Raw genomic sequence first — 21785 nt, forward strand, 5'->3', positions numbered from 1 at the left:
AGGGTCGGGGCGGGAGCCGGGCGTGGGGGGCCTCGGAGCCTGGGGAGTCCCGGGACCGAGGGCGGCGGGGATGCGGGTCTGCCTGCCCCTGGGAAGCGGGCGGGCAGGGCGAGGCCTGGAGCCCGCGGGGCGCAGGGGGCTGGACCGCGCGCTGTGATTTTTCTGTTTTGTAGCGGGGCCTCGCCCAAGGTCGCGCCGGGCCCGTCCTGGGCTATGCTCTGGGAAGCCAGTGACGCAGGGCGGGCGCCACCCTTCTGGAACCAGTGCCGGAGAGGGCCGCGCAGGTGGGCCTGGGGAGGGGACCGCATGGATGGAGCTGGGGGGAGCTGGGCGGCCCCCGGAGCCGGGAGAGTCAGCAGCTGCACTTCCGCCAGAGGTGGGTGTGTCCTTCACATTTCAGGAAGGGAGACTTGGGGCTTAGACAAGCGATGTGATTTTTCTTTTCTAGTTCAGTGCTGGCTTTGGTGGCTTTTTATTATGACCTTGTTATGTCTTACTTTAGTTTCGGCCCATTTAGTGGATAGGACAACAGTGGCCCATGGAGGTGTGGCTGAACTGAGACTTAACCCAGGGCCTGCGCCCCCCACGGCCTGCACTGCCCCAACTCTAGGTCCTTGCCCTGTTCCTCCCTCTCCACCGGATCAGCCCCCGGACTCTGGGTCACCTCCACACATGTTGACAGGGCCCCCCCAGTCCCCACCGCCAACCACCTGACCGGCTACTTGTCAGACAGACATGGGGGCTTGGGCATGGGTCCCCACCCCTAGCCTTTGCCTCTGACACTCTACCTGCCTGGAATGTCTACTTTTTCTTTATATTTTATTTTTGAGACAGTCTCACTATCGCCGAGGCTGGAGCGCAGTGGCGCGATCTTGGCTCGCTGCAACCTCTGTTCAAGCGATTCTCGGGCCTTAGCCTCCCGAGTAGCCGAGACTACAGGCATGCACCACCATGCCTGGCTAATTTTGCATTTTTGGTGTAGACAGGGTTTCACCATGTTGGCCAGGCTGGCCTGAACTCCTGACCTTAAGTGATCCACTCGCCTAGGCCTTCCAAAGTGCTGGGATTACAGGCATGAGCCACCTTGCCCAGCCTGGAATGTCTCATCTTCCCCCGCTAAATGAAACGATGGACCCTGAACAGAAAAAGGAACAGTGGTGGAAGAACTGCAAAACCCAAAGCCTCGAGTTGGGTCGTAAGTATCAAGGTTAATCTCTCAGTTATGGCAGTTGTCCCATGACGCTGTAAGATACCAGGTTTGGGGACACTGGGAATAGAGCATTGGGAAACCTTCCTACTGTCTTAGCAACTTTTCTGTGAGTCTGAAGTTCTCCCGTAATAAAAAGCTAACTTGAATCCAAGGCAAGCAAAGCTTACCTACTCTCAGCCCCCCTCCCTATTCTCCCACACTCTTTTGGACAGATCAAATACAAGGTGATGGCCCTGTTTCCTGAAGCTCTTTCCAGGGCCTGGCTGGCTCCCTTGGGCAGGCCTGGAGTGGGCTCTGCCTCTTCAGGAACAGTGGTCCCAAGGCTGGTCCCGGTGGGCAAGGCTGGTTTCCTGCAACTCGGCCTGGCTGCCTCTGAGTTTTGGCTCAAGGGACAAGGCCAGGGTCCCACACTTCTGTCTCCTGGCTGGTGCCCAGCTTGGGGCTTGGTTCTCCTGCCCCACTGCTCAGACTGAAGCCCAGAAGGCTCAGCCAGCTGCCCCCAACCCCACTCCTGCAGAGTCACTGGGCAGCTGGCTGTGAGTGGCCAGGTGCTGCTTGTTTGGTCCCAGGACAGACCAGACCAGGTTTCTGCATGCGTTGTCCAATTCTCACCACTGGAGAAGAGTCCCAGACCGTGGAGTTTCACAGGGAGGGAAACTGAGGCAGTCTTCTGGGTCAGGGTAATTAGCCAAAAACAAGGTCACATGCTGGGAGGTCAGAAGGTTCTGGAGGGCGGTGTGGGCACTCCACACGAGGGTTAGGGGCTTGAATGCACAGACACTCAGGCCGAGAGTCCCTCAACCCCACTCCTTCCCCGCTGCTTCAGGCCTTCTGGAGACAGGATCCCTGTTGCAGTTTACCTGAGGCTCCCCATCCCTGCTGTGCGGCAGGAACCAAGGAGGCCCCTGGAAGGGCCCTGAGCTGGGAGTCGGACACCCGGGTTCTGGGCCCGGCTCAGCCCTGTGCCTGCCATGTGACCCCTCTGTACCCCATTTCCTGTCAAAAAAGAGGAGAGGGGTCTGCGATGTGAGACGTGTGGCCCATCAGGGGCTCTGAGGCTGCTTGCCCTCCTGTGTGGACAGGAAGTCTGGGGACAGGAGGCCGTCAGGAGGCCCAGCAAACCCCCCAGGCGTCTTGCCTGACACGCAGGGGTTCAGTTTTCGGTGATGAGAAAGACGTGCTCAGTGCCTCCGTGTGTCGTGTGTGAGACCTGAGACCAGGGTGCCCACTCCTCCCTCTGTTCCCAAGGGCAAAGCCCCAGGCCTGTCTGTGACCCTCCACTGGGCCCGAGAAGAAGGCTCCTTTCCCCAGGCCTCAGTCCCCTGTGGCCTCCCGGAGCCGCACGGAGTGGGGAGGGTCTGCCCTCCACCTGGCCATTGTGGGTCCCACCCCAGGAGCTCCTTCCTGCCCAGAGACCGCGAGGCCTGAAGTTTGTGTTTCCCCTCAGGGTGGTTCTTAGCTGCGGTGGCAGATCGCAGGGGAGGAGCCAGAAACGGAGATGAAACCCAGGAGCCCCCACCCTCTTCACAGGGCTAAAGCCAGAAACCACCCTCCCAGGCCACAGCCTGCCTCATGTGGCCATGCCTGCTCCCCGGCAGTGCGCGTCCTGCAACCCTTCCCACCCCAGGGCCTCGGCGTCCACAATCAATCCCCATGTTTCAAATCCCCGCTGCTCCCAAGGCTACCTGCTGCCTCAGGGTAGAGTCTAAGCCCCTTCCCCTGGTGCTGGAGGCCCACAGAGTGGGCGCTGCCTGTCCCTCCACTCCTTCAGCTCCCTGACCACCTCCTGGCTGTTCCTCTGCCCCCAAAGCTCTCCCACTGGGTGCCTCCTCCTGGCACCCCCCCATGCCACCCACGACCTCCCATCAACTCCTATTATTAGCTTCTTTCACCCACCCTGTGCCCTAGAGCATTGGTTCTTGGGGCACAGCATCCTTGTCCTCCACAGTGAAGCTGGTGCCTCTGTACCTGGCATAGCACCCGCCCAGCAGCTGCTTGTGCAGGAAGCCCAAGTAGGGATGGAATAGAGAGGGAGGAGTTCCCAGCCCTGGAGGAGGGAGCGGAGAGGAAGGCCAGGCCAATTCGCAGCTGCCTCCTATCTCAAAAACGTGGAAGGGGCTATGACTCTAGGGCTGGGAGGGAGAGGAGTCGTTTTTGCTGACTCTCCCCACGCACTCTTCTGCCCTCTAACTGGTCAGCTCCTCAAGCTCTCCCCGCGGCAGCAGGCCAGGGACCGGCTGTCTTGTCCAGGATGCGCGGGGGACCAAGGTAGGGGAAGACTGTTTAACCCGTCCAGCACCTCCTGCTCTGGCCTGCAGCTCGCCCAAGGAACTCTGCAGAGCAACTAGGTCAGGGCCTCGCCAGGTGTCTCCACTCGAGGGACGGCTGGCGCCACGCGGAAGATGGGGAAGCGGGTCAGGGCGGGACAAGGGCAAGAGGCTACTGCTCTGGGCGCTGTGTCCTAAGGGCTGCCTCTGGTGTGCGGAGAATGGAGGGTGCCGGGGGTCAAGCCCGGACTCTGGTCAGGGTACCCGAGCTTCAGCCACGCCCTCCTTCCCCAGCGCGCCGCGGGGGCGGGCACAGCAGGGCGGGCGTGGCTGGGAGACCGGCTCTGCGTCGCAGCCCCGCCCGTCCCAGCCCGGGAAGCTGGGACTTGAGTTGGTCTGCGTTCGGGCAAGGTGAGCCCCGGGATGTCTCTCAGGCAGGGCACAGGGCTGCACGCCCTAAGTTGGTGCGGGGTCGCGGCGGTCCAGCCCGGCTGCACGTCGTCGCGCGCCCCTTGCAGCTCCCGGTCCGCCACCCCGCGCTGCTGCGCCCCCTCCCCAGGCAGTCGGCCGCTCCTGACCCACAGGTGCACGCAGGGCGCGGGCCTCGGCCTCAGCTCCGCGCACTCCCCCCAGGACGCGGCACCGGGGCTTCGGGTGGGCGCAGGACCCCCACTCAACACGCACTTCCCCCGCCGAGCACTGTCTGGCAGCGGGGACGCACCCCCAGGACCACGAGCTCGGAGGCTCGGGGCCGGGAGATGGCGCTCGTGGAGTGGGTCCCGCGGGAAGGCCGGGAATAGCGGGCCGCTGTCGGTCCCACCTGGGCCGCCAGGTGGGTCCCGCTATCGCCGCGAAGGCGCACCTGCCGCGCTGCCGGATCCCGCGCCTGCCCAGGAGCGCCAGGAGGGACCCCCCGCTCCTTCCTCCGCCACTGGGCGGGGCCGGCCGCTGAGTCACGGCCGCACACCGGACGGTGACGGAGGCAGGGCTGCCTGGGGAGGGGCCGGTGACCTCAGCCAGGGCTGACGTGGAAAAGTGGGATGGGGTCACCCATGGCAGTGGATGAGGGGGTGGCCCGGGCGTCCACTCACTGCCCACCGTAGATGTCCGGGGCCCCTCCTGCGACCAAGGGCAGAAGGCACCCACAGAGAGCCCCCAACACGAGGACCCTGGCCCTGGGTGCGGGGCGTTTTTCAGGCACTCTGCTCCCCCAGCAGATGGCCCTTGCTAACCACCAGTTCCCAGAAAAGTAAAGGGAGGGGCTGAGAGGCTGGATGGAGGCAACACAGCAGGAAAAGGTGGCTCCAGGGCTGGAGGGGTGGGACTCAGAGCTCTCACTACGTACACCTGCTGGGGACAGAGGCTTCTCTGGCTTTCCCAGGGCTGGGCCAGGCCGTGGCAGGGGACTCCCCAGACCTGTGTCCCAAGGGGCCAGATTGTTTGCGGCTGGGCTGGCTCCGGGAAAGCAAGAGGGGGCACTGCCGGACAGGGGATGTCCAGTGCCACACCAGGGCAGTCACACTTCCTCCTAGGGCCGTGGGGACACAGGAAGGTCTAGGGGAGGGGTGGGGAGAGAACAGACTCAGGAGGTGACCCTGAAGGTGGAGAGGCCCTAGCTGGGGTCACATCATGCCCAGGGAAGGACCGTGGTTGGCCCAACCCATGTGTCCACTCCGTCTGTGGGAGGGAATCACCCTGGGGAGCCCCCTATGCCTGGCCCCCACCCACACACACCTTGGGCTCTCTTGAAGGTTAACTGTGCCCAGCACCTTGACAGGCCCCGTTTCCTCCAGTCCTTAGGACAAGGCATCCTTTGGGGGCATCACCAAGCTGGGAAGGTGAGCCCCCGAGTCAGTGTTGAGTTTGCGTATCGGCAAGTGCCTCGAGCTCACACCCTGGAACTGGCAGTTTGGTGAGAGATGGAATTTCAAGTTGAGAACTGGCCTGGGATTTTCAAGGCTTCGTCCCTGTTTCTTGCCGGCACTGCTGCTAATGAGAAATGAAGGTCACTGGATTCCTGATCCAGAGTCCAGGTGTTGTGTTTCTCTAAGAGCCTTCAAGCTTTTTCTTGCTGATCTAAAATTGCTTCATGTCCCTGGTGATGCTTTTGCATTCATTATCTTGGCTACTTCCTAGGGCCTGTTCTTGCTAATTTGCTTGTATTATTTGTTTTACAATTTCTTTTATTTTCTGTTCTTCTGTTTTGGGATTTCTGTTAATTGGGCATTATACCTTCTGGATTTATTCTCTAATATTCTAGTTTTTTTCTTCTGTTTTTTTAAACTTTCTGGGATATTTCCTTGACTTCTAACCCTTCAGTGGAGTTTTTCATTTTATTTATTATAGTTTTTAACCTTTTGGTTTTGAAATTTTTTTTTTTTTTTTTTTTTTTTTTGAGACAGAGTTTCGCTCTTGTTGCCCAGGCTGGAGTGCAATGGCGCGATCTTGGCTCACCGCAACCTCCGCCTCCCAGGTTCAAGCGATTCTCCTGCCTCAGCCTCACTAGTAGCTGGGATTACAGGCATGTGCCACCACGCCTGGCTAATTTTTGTATTTTTAGTAGAGACGGGGTTTCTCCACGTTGGTCAGGCTGGTCTCAAACTCCCGACCTCAGGTGATCCACCCGCCTTGGCCTCCCAGAGTCCTGGGATTACAGGCATGAGCCATGCCTGGCTTTTTTTTTTTTTTTTTTTTTTTTTTTTGAGACAAGGTCTTACTCTGTCATCCAGGCTAGAGTGCATTGGTGCCATCTCGGTTCACTGTAACCTCGACCTCCCAGGCTCAAACGAACTTCTCACCTCAGCCCTCTCCATCCCCCAGCAGCCAGGACTACAGGTGTATGCCACCACGCCTGGCTAATGTTTGTATCTGTAGTATAAATAGGGTTTTGCTGTGTTACCCAAGCTGGTCTCGAACTCCTGGGCTCAAGCAGTCCACCCGCCTTGGCCTCCTAAAATGCTGGGATTACAAGTGTGAGCCACCACACCCAGCCTTTGTTTTGAAATTTCAAACTTACCTAGTTTTAAACATCTTGACATGTTTGCTTATCATTCTCCTTCTATTTCTGAGCCCTTTGGAAGCAGGTTTCAGGCACGATGCCCTTACTATTTTAGTGTGTGTTTCCTAAGAACAAGGATGTTTTCTTCTATAACCACAGAACAGTGATCAAAATCAGGCAACATCAGTATCACACTGTTTATCCAATTGACAGTCAATGATGGCGTGGATCATACAACTTCGGTAATGACACTTGTCCCAGAAATGTCCTCCATAGTGTGTTTTCCTCATCTAATCCAAAATCATGTATAACATTTTGTTGTCGTAAACTCTTTTTTTTTTTTTGAAACGGAGTCTCACTCTGCACTCTGTTGCCCAGGCTGTAGTGCAATGGCGCGATCTCAGCTCACTGCAACCTCCGTCTCCTGTGTTCAAGCAATTCTCCTGCCTCAGCCTCCTGAGTAGCTGGGATTATAGGCATGGACCACCACACCCAGCTAATTGTTGTATTTTTAGTAGAAATGGGGTTTCACCATGTTGGTCAGGCTGGTCTCGAACTCCTGACCTCGTGATCCGCCTGCCTCGGCCTCCGAAAGTGCTTGGATTACAGGCGTGAGCCACTGTGCCTGGCCAAACTATCATACTTTTAATTCCCAAGGCCTCTCTTGTTCTCTGCACCATTTCATTTACTATAGGCAATGAGACTTTTTTAGAAAGCAGACCAACTTGAATGCATGGAGCTAAGTGGTGTGGCATTGTCCCCAAGGGAGCTGGGTGACACCACGATGGTGACCATGTGCAGAGCCCTTCTCACTGTAGAGTGGTAAATGGTCCGTTTCTGTTTTGTCCCAGAAGTCAGAGGTAGAGTTAATTCCTTTCCTTTCCCCAGCACGGTTCCTGGCACACCGTACGTACTCCCTGAGTGCCTGCGATGGTTGGTCCTTGCACGACTGAACTTGCAGGTGGACGTGGCATTACAAGTGGGCAGGGCGTATGCACGCCTGTGTGTGTGTGTAGATGCAGGTAGACAGGGGCTGGGCAGAGGCTGCCACCTGCAGAGCTGTGGGCTCGTCCACGCCAGGTGTCCATGTCTGTGGTGTGCACCTGTGTGTAAGTCCAGCTGGGCTGTAGACAGCCATCTCTTCTCGGAAAGTTGATCTGTTCGTCACTCTAAGCCTCAAGCAGCCAGGGGCTCACGGGGTTTTCATGAACACTCTCCTCCTGCTCCCGGCACGTGCAAAGGTCCTGGGGCTCAGGGGTTGGAGGCTCCATCGCCTCAGTGGTTGTGAGGCATCTTGGCTTGTTGAGACACCTTCGCTTCTGCCCTTGGGGTCCCTTTGGGGACTTTTGTCCTTGCTGGGGTCCAGAGTTTTCCGGCAAGGCCTAGAGCCCTCTGCCAGATGCTCTTCCTCCCCTCCCCTTCCAGGCACAGCCCCCCACCAGCACCTTATGATTTCACAGAAGACAAAAGCCAGGAGACTGTGTGGGCTGTCTGCCCTGAGAGTTCCAAGGGGAGGCTCCGGAGCAGCCAGCCATGAACCCCAACTGCAGTTTGGGAAGCTGCCTGCGGGGAGGGGCAGGGAGGGGAGGGGGATTCTCCAAGCAGGCAGGCAGCCACACTGGAGAGCCCCTCCCTAAGCTCTTCATTCCAACCCTGCCCTGCCCCCTGCCTTGCCGATAGAGCCTGTCACCCTAAACCCGGCCTCAGTAAACCAACCCAGGCCAGAGAAAGAGAAGTTGGGCCCCCTCGCCCGTGTGAGTGGAACGGCAGCGGAGCCGATAGCTCAGCCATGAAAAAATCATGAGGTCGCCAGGCTGCAGGTCTGTGCTCAGGAACACCAGGGGCTGGGCCCCGGGGAGCAGGTGCTGGGCCAGGATTGAGGACATCAAGGCCTGGTGTGCCCAGCAGGGTGGCCCTCACCTGGCTGCAGGGCCAAGGGGACAACAGAGCCTGGGCAGGGGCTTGGCACGGGGACAAGGGGGAGGGTGGAGTACCTGGGAATCACTGGAGACAGGGATGCCAACAGGAGTGGCAGCAGTCAGGGCCTGACACTGAGGTGGGGGCTCCTCCGATGCCTGCAGGGAGGGCTGCAGGCGCTGCTGGCCTGTGAAAGGCGTGGTCCTCAGCCTCGGGGTGGCCCCAGGTCTCCATTTCCCAGTTTCCAGGGCTCCAGGCCAGGAGGGCGAGGAGCCACCTCTCCCCCAGCTGCACACACGCAGGCCTGTGCCAGCTCACACCACCAGCATCAGCGTTGCAGGGCATCCAGCCTGGAGCACGTGCCGGTCACCATGGCAGCAGACAGCGTGCCAGCAGGAGCCCAGGCTGGGCTCAAGCATCCAGGATCAGTGGTCTAGGCATGGGGTGCTGGGGTCCTTCCCCTTGTAGCACCAGAGGGGCCAACTGGGGGAGGGGAAGGGGGGACCCTGGAGCACCAGGACAGCCCGTCCACCAGCACCTCAGAAAGGGAACGATTTCCTGAGGGCTCTTGGGAAACCTGAGGGTGGACACCAGGGGCCGGTGGGGGCGCATGGCTTCCTGGTCCTGCCCAGCTGGCCCCGCACTGAGAGGGATGGAGGCTGAGGCTCAGGCCTCAGGGGAGGCTGCCGGGGGATTCTGATGGCTGAGGCATTCCTTGCCCTCTGGGCTCAGGTGAGGCCAGGAAGTCTGTCATAGCTGGCTGCTCCCTGGACCAGGGGGCTGGAGGTACTGCTACCCCAAACAGCCTCTCAGTGCCCATCAGGACAAGGCACCCTCTCCTAGGTGCAGACCTCAGCTTGGGCCTCAGGCACACACTGGGCAGGGGCTTCCGCCAGCCTCAGAGGTGGGCGAGGGTGGGGCGTGGAGCTCTCAGAGTGGCAGCGGCTTTGAATGTCCCCACAGTGCAGCCTGCACATGTCAGGGTGGCAGGCGCGTGTGTACCCCATGTGAGTGGTTGTTTGGCACCTCCGGAGGTGTGGCCACAGGGCTTGGAGGGGGTCAGTGGGAGGAGTGCTCCCTGTTGCCTGAGAACACTGCAGAGGGCTAGAGTACCCCAGCCCACCACACGCTCTTGTGAGTTGTGTATGTCTGGAGTATGAGTCGGACTCTGGAAACCGCCTCCCTTGGGCAGTGTGCAACCTGGGCTCCCTGCTGGGTCGCCCTGAGTAGGCTCTCAGGCTGGGATCCAGGATGACATTCCCAGGGTCCAGAGTTGGCCCAGCAGGTGACCCTTCTGGCAACCTTTGCCCACCCTCATCCATGAGCACCTTGACACACACACACACACACCACACTCACACACAGGCACGACGCTGCACCCATGGGCAGAGGCTCAGCCCATCACACAAGAACCCTGCCCTGTGCTGGGATCCCAGCTGCTCAGGAGGCCAACGTGGGAGGATCGCCTGAGCCTAGGAGGTCGGGGCTGCCATTGGCCAAGATAGCACCACTGCACTCCAGCCTGGGTGACAGAACAAAACCCTGTCTCTAAAATAAATAAAAAAAGAACCAGATGGCAAGGCACGGTGGCTCACGCCTGTAATCCCAGCACTTTGGGAGGCTGAAGCAGGTGGATTACCTGAGGTCAGGTGTTCGAGACCAGCCTGGCCAACATGGTGAAACCCCATCTCTACTAAAAATACAAAAATTAGCCGGGCATGGTGGCACACACCTGTAGTCCCAGCTACTTGGGAGGCTGAGGCAGGAGAATCGCCTGAACCCAGGAGGTGGAGGTTGCAGTGAGCTGAGATGGTGCTACTGCACCCCAGCCTGGGCGATAGAGCAAGAATCTGTCTCAAAAAAAAAAAAAAAAAGGCTGTGTCTGGTGGTTCATGGCTGTAATCTCAGCACTTTGAGAGGCTGAGGAGGCCAGATCACAAAGTCAGGAGTTCGAGACCAGTCTGGCCAACATAATGAAACCCCGTGTCTACTAAAAAATACAAAAAATTAGCTGGCTATGGTGGCAGGCGCCTGTAATCCCACCAACTCGGGAGGCCGAGGCAGGAGAATCACATGAACCTGGAAGGCAGAGGTTGCAGTGAGCCAAGATTGTGCCATTGCACTCCAGCCTGGGTGACAGTGTGAGACTCTGTCTGAAAAAAAAATAATAATAATAAAGAACCAGACTCCCGACATCCAACAATCTCAGGCACTTATTAAGTACCTGCTGTGTGCCAGAAACCTTGCTGGGAATCCAGAGGAAATGATCCTAGCAGGTGGCTGGGCAAGAGCCTGGGGTCCTGAGGTGGAGGCAGGAGGGGCTGGAATCCCTGTAAACGGCCTCCCTCCAAGGAAGCCTGGTCCGGGTGCCCACCCTTCAGTCGCCCTCCCCTGGGGCCCTAGAGTCCCCCTTAGCTCACACACCTGGGTCAGTGCCGGGCAGCCCCACCCAACGTGGACCTGTGGGGCCCCCGAACTGAGGAGCTGCCATCATTTCTGGCTCTGCCACCAAGAGGCTGCCCAGAGCCAGGCCCACTTAGTGCCTGGCGGCCAGGCTTCCTCCCTCTGGGCACCTGATACCTAAGCACCCTGCCAGCCCAGACAGCGCTAATGAGGCCGTCATGCCAATCAGAGGGGCAGGCCGCCTGGGCTCCTTCTCAGCCTGGCTGGGCGTTGGGGTGTGGCGGTGAAGCCAGTGTCTGTGCCTGGGGTGGGGGGACCATGGGCACAGCTGCCCCTCCGGCTTCCCCCACTGCTTACAGACCAACTGAGCTGTGCCCTCAAGATCCAGCGGGAGGCTGGGCACGGTGGCTACGCCTGGAATCCCAGCACTTTCAGAGGCTGCGGCGGGCAGATCACTTGAGGTCAGGAGTTCGAGACCAGCCTGGGCAACATGGCGAAACCCCATCTCTACTAAAAATACAAACATTAGCCGGGCATGGTAGCAAGTGCCTGTAATCCCAGCTACGTGGGAGGCTGAGGCAGGAGGACTGCTTGAGCTCAAAGGTTGCAGTGAGCCAAGATTGCGCCACTGGACTCCAGTTTGGGCGAAGAGCGAGACCCCGTTTCAAGAAAAAGTTTTTTTAAAAAGAAGATTCAATGGGAAATTGAGGTGCAGGTAGCACCCCAGCTTGTGCCCCTAAACCAGAGACACTTCCCTGGCATCAGTGCTAGGCCTGGGTCCTCAGTTCCCTGGAAACTGTGGGAGAGTGTGTGTGGGCATCGTCTCTGGGGAGGAGGTAAAACCCCAGACTGCTTCTCCCTAGGATGGTGCCTGGCACATGACCTGGTTTCGCACACAGTTGGTGCCTCATAAATGCGTGTGAATCACAGAGGCGGATGAGGCCAGCACACAGGGAGAGACGAGAGCAGGCCCTGGCGTCGTGGCGTACACCGTGCCCTGGGGGGTATTTGCATGTGGGAGTCTCTCTGGCCCCTCAGCGTGGGGACAGTGGGGACAGGTCTCTTTTTCCTCCCGTGTCTGCAGGTGCCTGGCACGGTTGCTGTCCAGGGCTTAGAGAACAGAGGAAGAGCCCTTGAGTCTGTGCACACTCTGCCACCACGGCCCCGCCCACCTCTGGAGCCCACAGGTGCCCAGCCCACAGGTGTCTTGCTTTTGGCTAGACTCCTGCCATATGGGGACCCCCATGATGGCCACTCAGGAGATGGGGGGCCCAGGAGGACAGGGGAGTGACTCCAGGCTGTGACCGGAAATTCCCCGTGGCCCCTGTTCCAGTCCCCAGGGAGATGGGAGGGCCACACGCTGTTATGAGGAAGAGGACACCGGGCTGGCCCTGGCCCAGGGTGGGCAGCTCTGGTTTCACTGCTTGGCTCCGAGCCCGAGGCAGGTGCAGGAGCCAGGCACGGTGAGCAGGGCCCAGTGCCCCTCAGGCTCTGGGGAAGGGGTACAGCCAGGTGGCCTAGAGCGAGGAGGTGCTGGGGACAGGTGTAACCACTTCCAGTCTCTCCCAGCCTGCTGACCTTCATCCTCTCCCAGATTCCAAGGGCCACTGCTGGGAGCATGGGGTGGACATCGTCCCACCAGCCTCCTGGATCCACATCCGTAAAGACTCCAAAGTGAAGTGAGGCTGGCTTCTCTCCAGCTCACAGCAGAGGAAGGGGCAGCCTCAGGGCCCAGCAACTTGCTCAGAGCGCACAGGAGTGCTCTGGGGCTGGGCCAGCCCAGGGCCTCTGACTCTGCCCCCTTCATGCAGGGCTGCACGGCCAGTGTGTTCCACCCTCCGGCGTGGGCAGCAGTCCAGTGCGTCATTCTGGGGCCTGAGCAGCGTGGCCAGAGGCCGGTCTGGGGTGGAGGCGACCTGGGCTGCAGGTTGCGGGTGGGGTCCTTGTTGTGCTTCTGGCAGCAGGAATCAGAGAAGCAGTAACTGGATCTGGCTGAGGGCCTGGCGGCCACCGAGGGTACTTGTGGTGATCAGGTTGCGGCCGAGCTGTGAGCGTTCCACTGGGCGGCTTCTACATCCGGAAGGGCTGGGCCGGGCTGGGAGCCCACACAGGGGGTTGAAGGAGGTGGGCAGGAACGAGAGAGGCCAAAGGGTGCAGGGCCATGAAGAGGGGTGCTGGGCCCACGCTCTGGGGAAAGGGGGATCAACCCTGCCCTCCAGCCCTGTAGGCCCTCAGGCCCTGGACTCTGTGCAATCCGGGAGTGGCTGAAATCCAAGCTGAGGGTAATGAAAGGTGCCGCTCCTAAGCCGCACGTCTCTGATCCGCCCTCCCCGCCCGCCCTCTGCCGCCCGCCGGCCCTCTAAGAGCTGCCCAGGCTGCTGCTGCGGGTCAGAGGCAGGTCAGAGCAGGCAGGGGGTTCATGACGCCGGCTGGGTCTGGGGGCCGCAGGCCAGCCGAGCCGACCCGGGCTTCTGGGGGACCGTGGGGGCCGTGAGCACTCAGAGGGAGCATCCCAGGCCTCTCCGGGGACCCGGCCAGCCTCAAGATGCCGACCAACGGCCTGCACCAGGTGCTGAAGATCCAGTTTGGCCTCGTCAATGACACTGACCGCTACCTGACAGCTGAGAGCTTCGGCTTCAAGGTCAACGCCTCGGCACCCAGCCTCAAGAGGAAGCAGACCTGGGTGCTGGAACCCGACCCAGGACAAGGCACGGCTGTGCTGCTTCGCAGCAGCCACCTGGGCCGCTACCTGTCGGCAGAAGAGGACGGGCGCGTGGCCTGTGAGGCAGAGCAGCCGGGCCGTGACTGCCGCTTCCTGGTCCTGCCACAGCCAGATGGGCGCTGGGTACTGCAGTCAGAGCCGCACGGCCGCTTCTTCGGAGGCACCGAGGACCAGCTGTCCTGCTTTGCCACAGCCGTTTCCCCGGCCGAGCTGTGGACCGTGCACCTGGCCATCCACCCGCAGGCCCACCTGCTGAGCGTGAGCCGGCGGCGCTACGTGCACCTGTGCCCGCGGGAGGACGAGATGGCCGCAGACGGTGACAAGCCCTGGGGCGTGGACGCCCTCCTCACCCTCATCTTCCGGAGCCGACGGTACTGCCTCAAATCCTGTGACAGCCGCTACCTGTGCAGCGACGGCCGCCTGGTCTGGGAGCCTGAGCCCCGTGCCTGCTACACGCTGGAGTTCAAGGCGGGCAAGCTGGCCTTCAAGGACTGTGACGGCCGCTACCTGGCACCCGTGGGACCTGCAGGCACCCTCAAGGCCGGCCGAAACACGCGGCCCGGCAAGGATGAGCTCTTTGACCTGGAGGAGAGTCACCCACAGGTGGTGCTGGTGGCTGCCAACCACCGCTACGTCTCTGTGCGGCAAGGTAAGGAGGGCATAGGTGGTGACCTCTTGAGGGGTGCTGGGACCCCCCCGCTTCAGAGAGGAGGCCGTGGGGTTCTCACGGGGAGTGGTATCGTGTCTGTGCGTTCACATGTCTGTTCTGGGCTGGGGATCCATGTGGGACATGTGTGGCCACTCAGGGTGCAGGTGGGTGGGCCTCGGGCCATGCCCAGGGGACCCCCACTGAGGGGCGGTGGCTTCAGGGTCAGAGGCAGGGGTTCCTGGCCTTTCTCAGCATAGCTGGAGAATGTCTCAGCCAAGCCCTGGGCAGCTGTGGAGTCTGAGACTAGAGAGGTGTGGGCCAGGCGATGGGCAGTGCCCAGCAGGGTCAGGAGGCCCACAGCCTGGCCTGGTGCCATGAGGGGCATGTGGGCAGGAGGCTGTGGGGGGCCCATATCTCCCCTTCTTTTTCTCCACCCCATTTTCCGGACTTTATTTATTTATTTAGTTTTTTGAGACAGAGTCTCGCTCTGTCACCCAGGCTGGAGCGCAGTGGCGTGATCTCGGCTCACTGCAAGCTCTACCTCCCGGGTTCACGCCATTCTCCTGCCTCAGCCTCCCAAGTAGCTGGGACTACAGGCGCCCGCCACCACGCCCGGCTAATTTTTTGTACTTTTTAGAAGAGACAGGGTTTCACCGTGTTAGCCAGGATGGTCTCGATCTCCTGACCTTGTGATCTGCCCACCTCCGCCTCCCAAAGTGCTGGGATTACAGGCGTGAGCCACCGCACCCGCCTGCATTTTCTGGACTTTAAAGGAAATTGGGGAGGGGCCCAGGGCAGGGCAGGGAGCTGGGGATAGGGCGGGGATAGCACTACCACGTGCCTGACCAGTGGAGCCTCATGTCCTCAGGAGTGGGGGGCATAAGGTCAGCTCCAGTGCTGGAGGACACAGTGGGCAGGCGGCCTCACCCGGGGCCTGGGCTCCTGGTGGGGAGGCACCAGTGGGGCGTAGCCTGGCTCTCCCCAGTTCCCAGGTCACCAGTTGCCTCCCTGCGTGACTCCCTCCACCACCTATGGGATGAACCCCAGCGGTTCCTCCTTCCCCACAAGCTGAGCTCTGAGGGAAACGCCCTGGTCCGGGCAGTCACTACCCACTTGGGCTCCTGGCTCCATGCACCCCAGAGTGGCTCTGAGGTGGTCTGAAAAGGTGAGGTGGGGAGATCCTGGTGCATGGAGCTCTTTCTCCCAACTCGGGTCCTTCCAGACCAGCATCAGCTGGGCAAGGAGAGCTCCCCTATCTCCTGGCAGCTCCCAGGTGCCCACTAAGCCCCCGCCCTGACGGATGTCCAGGCCCCCTGGGCACACTGATACTCTGGGGCCAGATGGCAGAGGCCCCACCCTGCGCACCGAGAGGGGAGCCCAGCCATGGCTATGGGGTCCTGCACCTGCAGTCAGCGTCCTCGGGCCTGTCCCAGCAGTGACAGGATCCCAGAAGTGAGGGTTCAACTGTGGATGCACGGCCATGGCCCTTCCTTCCCATCACAGCCCACAGTCCAGCTGCAACGCCTGCTGGCCAGGGCCCAGGCCCAGGCATGTGGCAATCCTTAGGTGGTTAAAGGGGGTAAGTGGGACAGTGGCAGCAAGAATGCTTCCTCCGTGGGAGCCTAAGACACTGGACCTTTAGGCATTTGTATATGGACAGCTTGGGAAACAGACTCAAAGCGGCAGTCATGGCAGTGGCCATGGCATTGGTGGTGTGATGTGGATGGTGGCGTGGAGGTGGAGGTGAGGGTGGTGGTGACAGTGTGGTGGCAGCGGCAATAATGATGGTGATGGTGATGGTGATGATGATGGTGATGATGGTGGTGGTGATGGTGATGATGATGATGGTGATGTGATGATGATGATGGTGATGGTGGTGATGATGATGGTGATGATGGTGGTGGTGATGGTGATGGTGATGATGGTGGTGATGATGGTGGTGGTGATGGTGATGGTGATGATGGTGGTGGTGATGGTGATGGTGGTGATGGTGATGGTGGTGGTGATGGTGGTGGTGATGGTGATGGTGATGGTGGTGGTGATGGTGATGGTGGTGATGGTGGTGGTGGTGATGGTGATGATGATGGTGATGGTGGTGGTGGTGATGGTGATGATGATGGTGATGATGGTGGTGGTGATGGTGATGGTGATGATGGTGATGATGGTGGTGGTGATGGTGATGGTGATGATGGTGGTGGTGATGGTGATGGTGGTGATGGTGATGGTGATGATGGTGGTGGTGATGGTGGTGGTGATGGTGATGGTGATGATGGTGGTGGTGATGGTGATGGTGGTGATGGTGGTGGTGGTGATGGTGATGATGATGGTGATGGTGGTGGTGATGGTGATGATGATGGTGATGGTGGTGATGGTGATGGTGATGGTGATGGTGATGATGGTGGTGGTGATGGTGATGGTGATGATGGTGGTGGTGATGGTGATGGTGATGATGATGGTGATGATGGTGATGGTGATGATGATGGTGATGATGGTGGTGGTGATGGTGATGGTGATGGTGGTGATAGTGGTGATGGTGATGATGGTGATGGTGGTGGTGGTGATGGTGATTGTGATGGTGGTGGTGGTGGTGATGATGGTGGTGGTGATGGTGATGGTGGTGGTGATGGTGATGGTGGTGGTGATGGTGGTGATGGTGATGATGGTGATTGTGATGGTGGTGGTGGTGATGGTGATGGTGATGATGGTGAGGTGGTGGTGGTGATGATGATGGTGATGGCGATAGTGATGGTGGTGGTGATAGTGATGATGGTGATGGTGGTGGTGACGGTGATGGTGGTGATGGTGATGATGATGGTGGTGATGGAGGTGGTTGTGGTGGTGGTGATGGTGATGGTGGTGATGGTGATGTTGGTGATGATGATGGTGATGATGGTGGTGATGGTGATGGTGATGATGGTGGGGATTGTGATGATGGTGATGGTGATGATGGTAATGATGTTGATGACGGTGGTGATGATGGTGATGATGGTGGTGATGGTGGTGACAGTGATGATGGTGATGGCGATGATAGTGATGGTGGTGGTGATAGTGATGGTGATGATGTTGACGGTGGTGATGGTGATGATGGTGATGATGATGGTGGTGACGGTGGTGGTGATGATGATGGTGATGATGATGATGATGGTGATGGAGGGGTGCTGATAGAGTGGTGGAGGAATGGGGACTGTATGGACCATTTTTCAGTCTCTTGATCCTCAACCACCCTGCATCTGACCCCATCGTCCCTTTGAGGGGAGAACCTCCTACTCAAGACCAGCTCCCATCTCCCACTTCAGAAGCAGGAAGCAGCAGCCCCTCACCTCCCTGCCTTCAACAGGGCTGAGGGTAAGGACCCAACCACCAGGTGTTTCAGGCTCTGGATTGGCGGCCAGTGCTGTAGGGAGCGAGACATGGCATCTCAGTCCTGAGGCATGGAACCCCACAGCTTCCAAGGCAGCTGCAGTGTGGGTGGTGCCATAGCATCACCCCTGCCTGGCCTCTGTGGAGTGGCCAAATGGCAGGCCCTTCGTCGAGGCATCTCCCTGGCTGGGCGGCGCCTAACTCTCTCTTCCCCCTGGGAGGGGAGTGAGCACCCAGGCTTGCATGTATCCCCCCATCGGCCAGAGCCTGCTCATTTCTGCCAACAGACAGCATGGTAGGCAGTGTCTAATGCTGCCAGTAACAGAAAACTGGCCACAGGCTGGCTCAAGCAGTGACACTGGTCATCTCCTGAAACGGGAGTCCAGAGCCCTGGGCATGGTGGGTTCCCAGGCAGCCACTATCACCCACTCAGCAGCTTCCCCGGAGTCCTCTGTTCTTGCCTCCTCACCAAACCACTCTCCTGGGTCAGCTCTGACCTCAGCCTGACGCCCTCATGGTCGTAATGTGGCTGCTGGTATTCCAGGCCTCACATCCAGGCAGGACAAAGTCCAGAGGAAAAAGAGGCACTGGCTCTGCTTGTGTCTTCTCAGAAGTAAGAAAACTTCTCCCCTAAGTCCTAGCAGACACTTCTTCACGCTCATTGGCCAGAACTGAGTCCCCCAACTGCTCAGCCAGCCCCTCTGGAGAGGGTAAAACCAGTGTTGCCGAGACCAGTGCGGACCCCACTCCTCTCCTATTTTGAGGCCAAGTCCCCGGAAGCAGATGGCTGAGTGAGGTAGCCCCAGACAGCATCCTGTCTGAAGGAGGTGTGGGGGCAACACTGGGAACACCAAAGTGCTGGTCTGGGAGGTGCGGTGGCGGGGGGAGCCCTGCGATGCTGTGGCTTCCTTCAGTGCCCACGGGGATGGCGTTCCCATGCCTCTCATGGGCCCCTCTTGCTGAGGGCTCCTGCTGCCCCCGGGCCCCATGTCAGTGTTGCCCTCTACTGGGCCCAGGCAGCTGCTCTTAGCTCAGTATTTGCCAGGATCTAGAGCTGGTGGCAGTGGGGATGCTGGCACAAATACTCGGCCACAGTGCAGGGGACATGCTGGGTGCTCCTCTGCATCTGATCAGTGATGAGTGTGAGGGAGACCCCAGCCTGGGGCGTGAGGGGCAGCTTTGGGGCTGGCAGAAGGCAGCAGGTCCCAAGCTCTCTGGCATGGTCACAGCCTGGTGCCCTCTCCCCTGGGGACAGTGTGGGATGGGATCTGGCCCCACCCTCAGGCCCTGTGGAGCTCTGCCCACCACTCCCTCCCGGTCCCCAGTTGGACAGGCCACCAGAGTCCCTGGGCCTCATGGGGGGCTCTGCAATCTGACACACCACTCCCAGTGGCTGGTTGCCATGCAAACAGGGAGGTGGTTTGTGGGAGGAGCCAGGGACTCAGTTCACAGAAGATCCTGGGGAGGCTCTGGTGCCTGCTGTCCCCATGCTGGGCATGGGTGCCCCTCCATCCCCTTGCAGGAACCCCAGATGGAGCCCGGGGCAGTCTTGTCCTCTCCCAGGGGTCCTGGTAGACCAAGCACAGATGGTTGGGGGAAGCTGCAGAGGTGACAGGGACCATCCCCTGGCTGGTGCCCACAGGTGCCCCATCTCCATCCCCACCATCCCCTTCATTAGGTCCTGCCTGTGCCCATCCAGCAGCTTAGGGTGAGTTATAAATAGAGGCTGGTGTAAGCCCTGGGTCAAGAGAGCAGGGCAAGGAGATTACCAGATGATTACTGATTAGCAGAGAGTGGGGGCTGTGCCAAGCAGAAGGGCCTGGCTCCTGGGGGTGTGGAGGGAGGTCAGGGCTTCCTTGGGGACAGTGTGCAGGGTCCACAGATGGCACATATGGCCCTGGGGCAGGGTTCCCAGGCTCTCTAAGAGGTGCCTTCCAAATCTTCTCAAGTCAAGAGGGTTCTAGATGAGACCCCCCTCTGGCTTCAGGGGTGCCCCCAAAAATATGCCCCCTCCCCTGCTACCTACCCAGGAGAGGCGTGAGGGGCTTCCCCATCTCCTCCCTCCAGGGGTCAACGTCTCAGCCAATCAGGATGATGAACTAGACCATGAGACCTTCCTGATGCAAATTGACCAGGAGACAAAGAAGTGCACCTTCTATTCCAGCACTGGGGGCTACTGGACCCTGGTCACCCATGGGGGCATTCAGGCCACAGCCACACAAGTGTGAGTACACACATCTCTTCCTCCTCCATCATCCCCATTACCACCATCCCCATCCCCATCCCCATGACCACCATCCTCATCATCACCATCCCCACCATCCGCATCCCCACCATCCCCATCCCCACCACCACCATCCCCATCTCCATCCCCACCACCACCATCCCCATCCCCATGACCACCATCCCCATCATCCCCATCCCTACCGTCCCCATCTCCATCCCCGTCTCCTTCCCCATCACCATACCCATGACCCATGGGCTGGGGCTCAGGGCCCATCATCCCCATCCCATCCCCACCATCCCCATCTCCATCTCCACCATCCCCATCACCATCCCTATCTCCATCTTCACCATCCCCATCACCATCCTCATCTCCACCATCACCACCATCCCCATCACTATCCCCGTCTCCACCATCATCACCATCCCTATCTGTATCTCCACCATCCCCATCACCATCCCCATCTCCATCTTCACCATCCCCACCACCATCCCCACCACCATCCCCATCTCCATCCCCATCTCTACCATCCCATCACCATCATCACCATCCCCATCTCCATCTCCACCAACCCCATCCCCACCACCATCCCCATCACCATCCCCATCCCCACCACCACCATCCCCATTACCATCTCCACCATCCCCATCCCTATCTCCATCTTCACCATCCCCATCTCTATCTCCACCGTCACCATCCTATCACCACCATCCCCATCTCTATCTCCACCATCACCGTCCCCATCACCACCATCCCCATCACCATCTCCACCATCTCCATCACCATCATCACCACCCCCATCTGTATCCCCACCATCCCCATCACCATCCCCATCCCCATCTCCACCATCTCCATCACCATCATCACCATCCCTATCACCATCCCCATCTGTATCTCTACCATCCCCATCACCATCATCACCATCCCTATCACCATCCCCATCTGTATCTCTACCATCCCCATCACCATCTCCATCCCCACCACCACCATCCCCATCACCATCCCCCACTACCATCTCCACCATCCCCGTCTCCATCCCCATCTCTACCATCCCCATCTCCACCCCCATCTCCATCCCCATCCCCATCACAATCCCCATCTCCATCCCCACCATCCCCATCACCTGCACCATCACTCCCACCATCATCACTGCCTCGGCCATGAGGACTGCCGTAGCAGCTCAGTCAGAAAGGAAAGCCCACTGGGGAGGGGTAGCTCCCGATGGTGGTGGGTGTGTCAGTGGAGGACAAGCTCCTGTCCCACTCCTTGGAACCTGAGGAGGATGGGGAAGTGAGACCCTGTACCCCCATCTCCTGCTGTCCTGAGGAGACCTTTTGCTGCTCCCTCCAGTTCCACCAACACCATGTTTGAGATGGAGTGGTGTGGCCGGCGGGTAGCACTCAAAGCCAGCAATGGGCGCTACGTGTGCATGAAGAAGAATGGGCAGCTGGCGGCTATCAGCGATTTTGTGGGTGAGCATTCTGCCTGCCAGGGACTGGGGCTGGGGCTGTCTCCACCCAGGGAAAGGACCTGCCCAGACACCCCATCTCCACCAAGAGCTGGACCCTCCCCAGCCCACGGAACAGGTGCTGTCATGGAGTCCTACTTGCTAGTCAAGATAACTCGTCTTGGCAAGGGAAACAGTTAGGTCTGAGTGTCCTTATCTCCGCTGCTGGGAACCCCCTAGGAGCCTTGCCAAGGCCGCACATGAGGCAATGGCAAACCTGGGTCCCTAAGTCCAGGTGTGGCGTTTCCCAGGGGCCCCACCCCGCCCGGCCTGGACAGGGAAGGTGGCGGGAGGGGCAGCGCAGCAGACGTTCTCCCCGCCAGGCAAGGACGAGGAGTTCACCCTCAAGCTCATCAACCGGCCCATCCTGGTGCTGCGCGGCCTGGACGGCTTCGTCTGCCACCACCGCGGTTCCAACCAGCTGGACACCAACCGCTCCGTCTACGACGTCTTCCACCTGAGCTTCAGCGACGGCGCCTACCAGATCCGAGGTGCGCGGCGGGCCGGGTGGGCACCCGGGAGCGGGGG

At 59.5% G+C, this 21785-nt stretch overlaps 1 protein-coding gene across 3 annotated transcripts in view; it reads left to right on the forward strand.

Annotated features, from left to right (window-relative positions):
• FSCN2 (fascin actin-bundling protein 2, retinal) overlaps positions 1-21785 on the forward strand; it is a 26987-nt gene continuing 5202 nt past the window's right edge. The window contains exons 1-8 of one of the 3 annotated variants that reach the window (XM_063656318.1): positions 1-376; positions 983-1195; positions 2658-3888; positions 5271-5510; positions 11880-14166; positions 19594-19750; positions 21101-21222; positions 21581-21748. In XM_063656318.1, the coding sequence (XP_063512388.1) occupies positions 13341-14166; positions 19594-19750; positions 21101-21222; positions 21581-21748 (1273 nt within the window). In that variant the 5' untranslated portion in view covers positions 1-376; positions 983-1195; positions 2658-3888; positions 5271-5510; positions 11880-13340. Of the gene's footprint in view, positions 1196-2657; positions 3889-5270; positions 5511-11879; positions 14167-19593; positions 19751-21100; positions 21223-21580; positions 21749-21785 lie in introns of all 3 variants that reach the window. The other 2 variants (XM_054460046.2, XM_063656317.1) reach the window with 2 other exon arrangements.

The sequence above is a fragment of the Pongo pygmaeus genome, chromosome 19 (genome assembly GCF_028885625.2).
Source record: "Pongo pygmaeus isolate AG05252 chromosome 19, NHGRI_mPonPyg2-v2.0_pri, whole genome shotgun sequence".
NCBI lineage: Eukaryota > Metazoa > Chordata > Mammalia > Primates > Hominidae > Pongo > Pongo pygmaeus.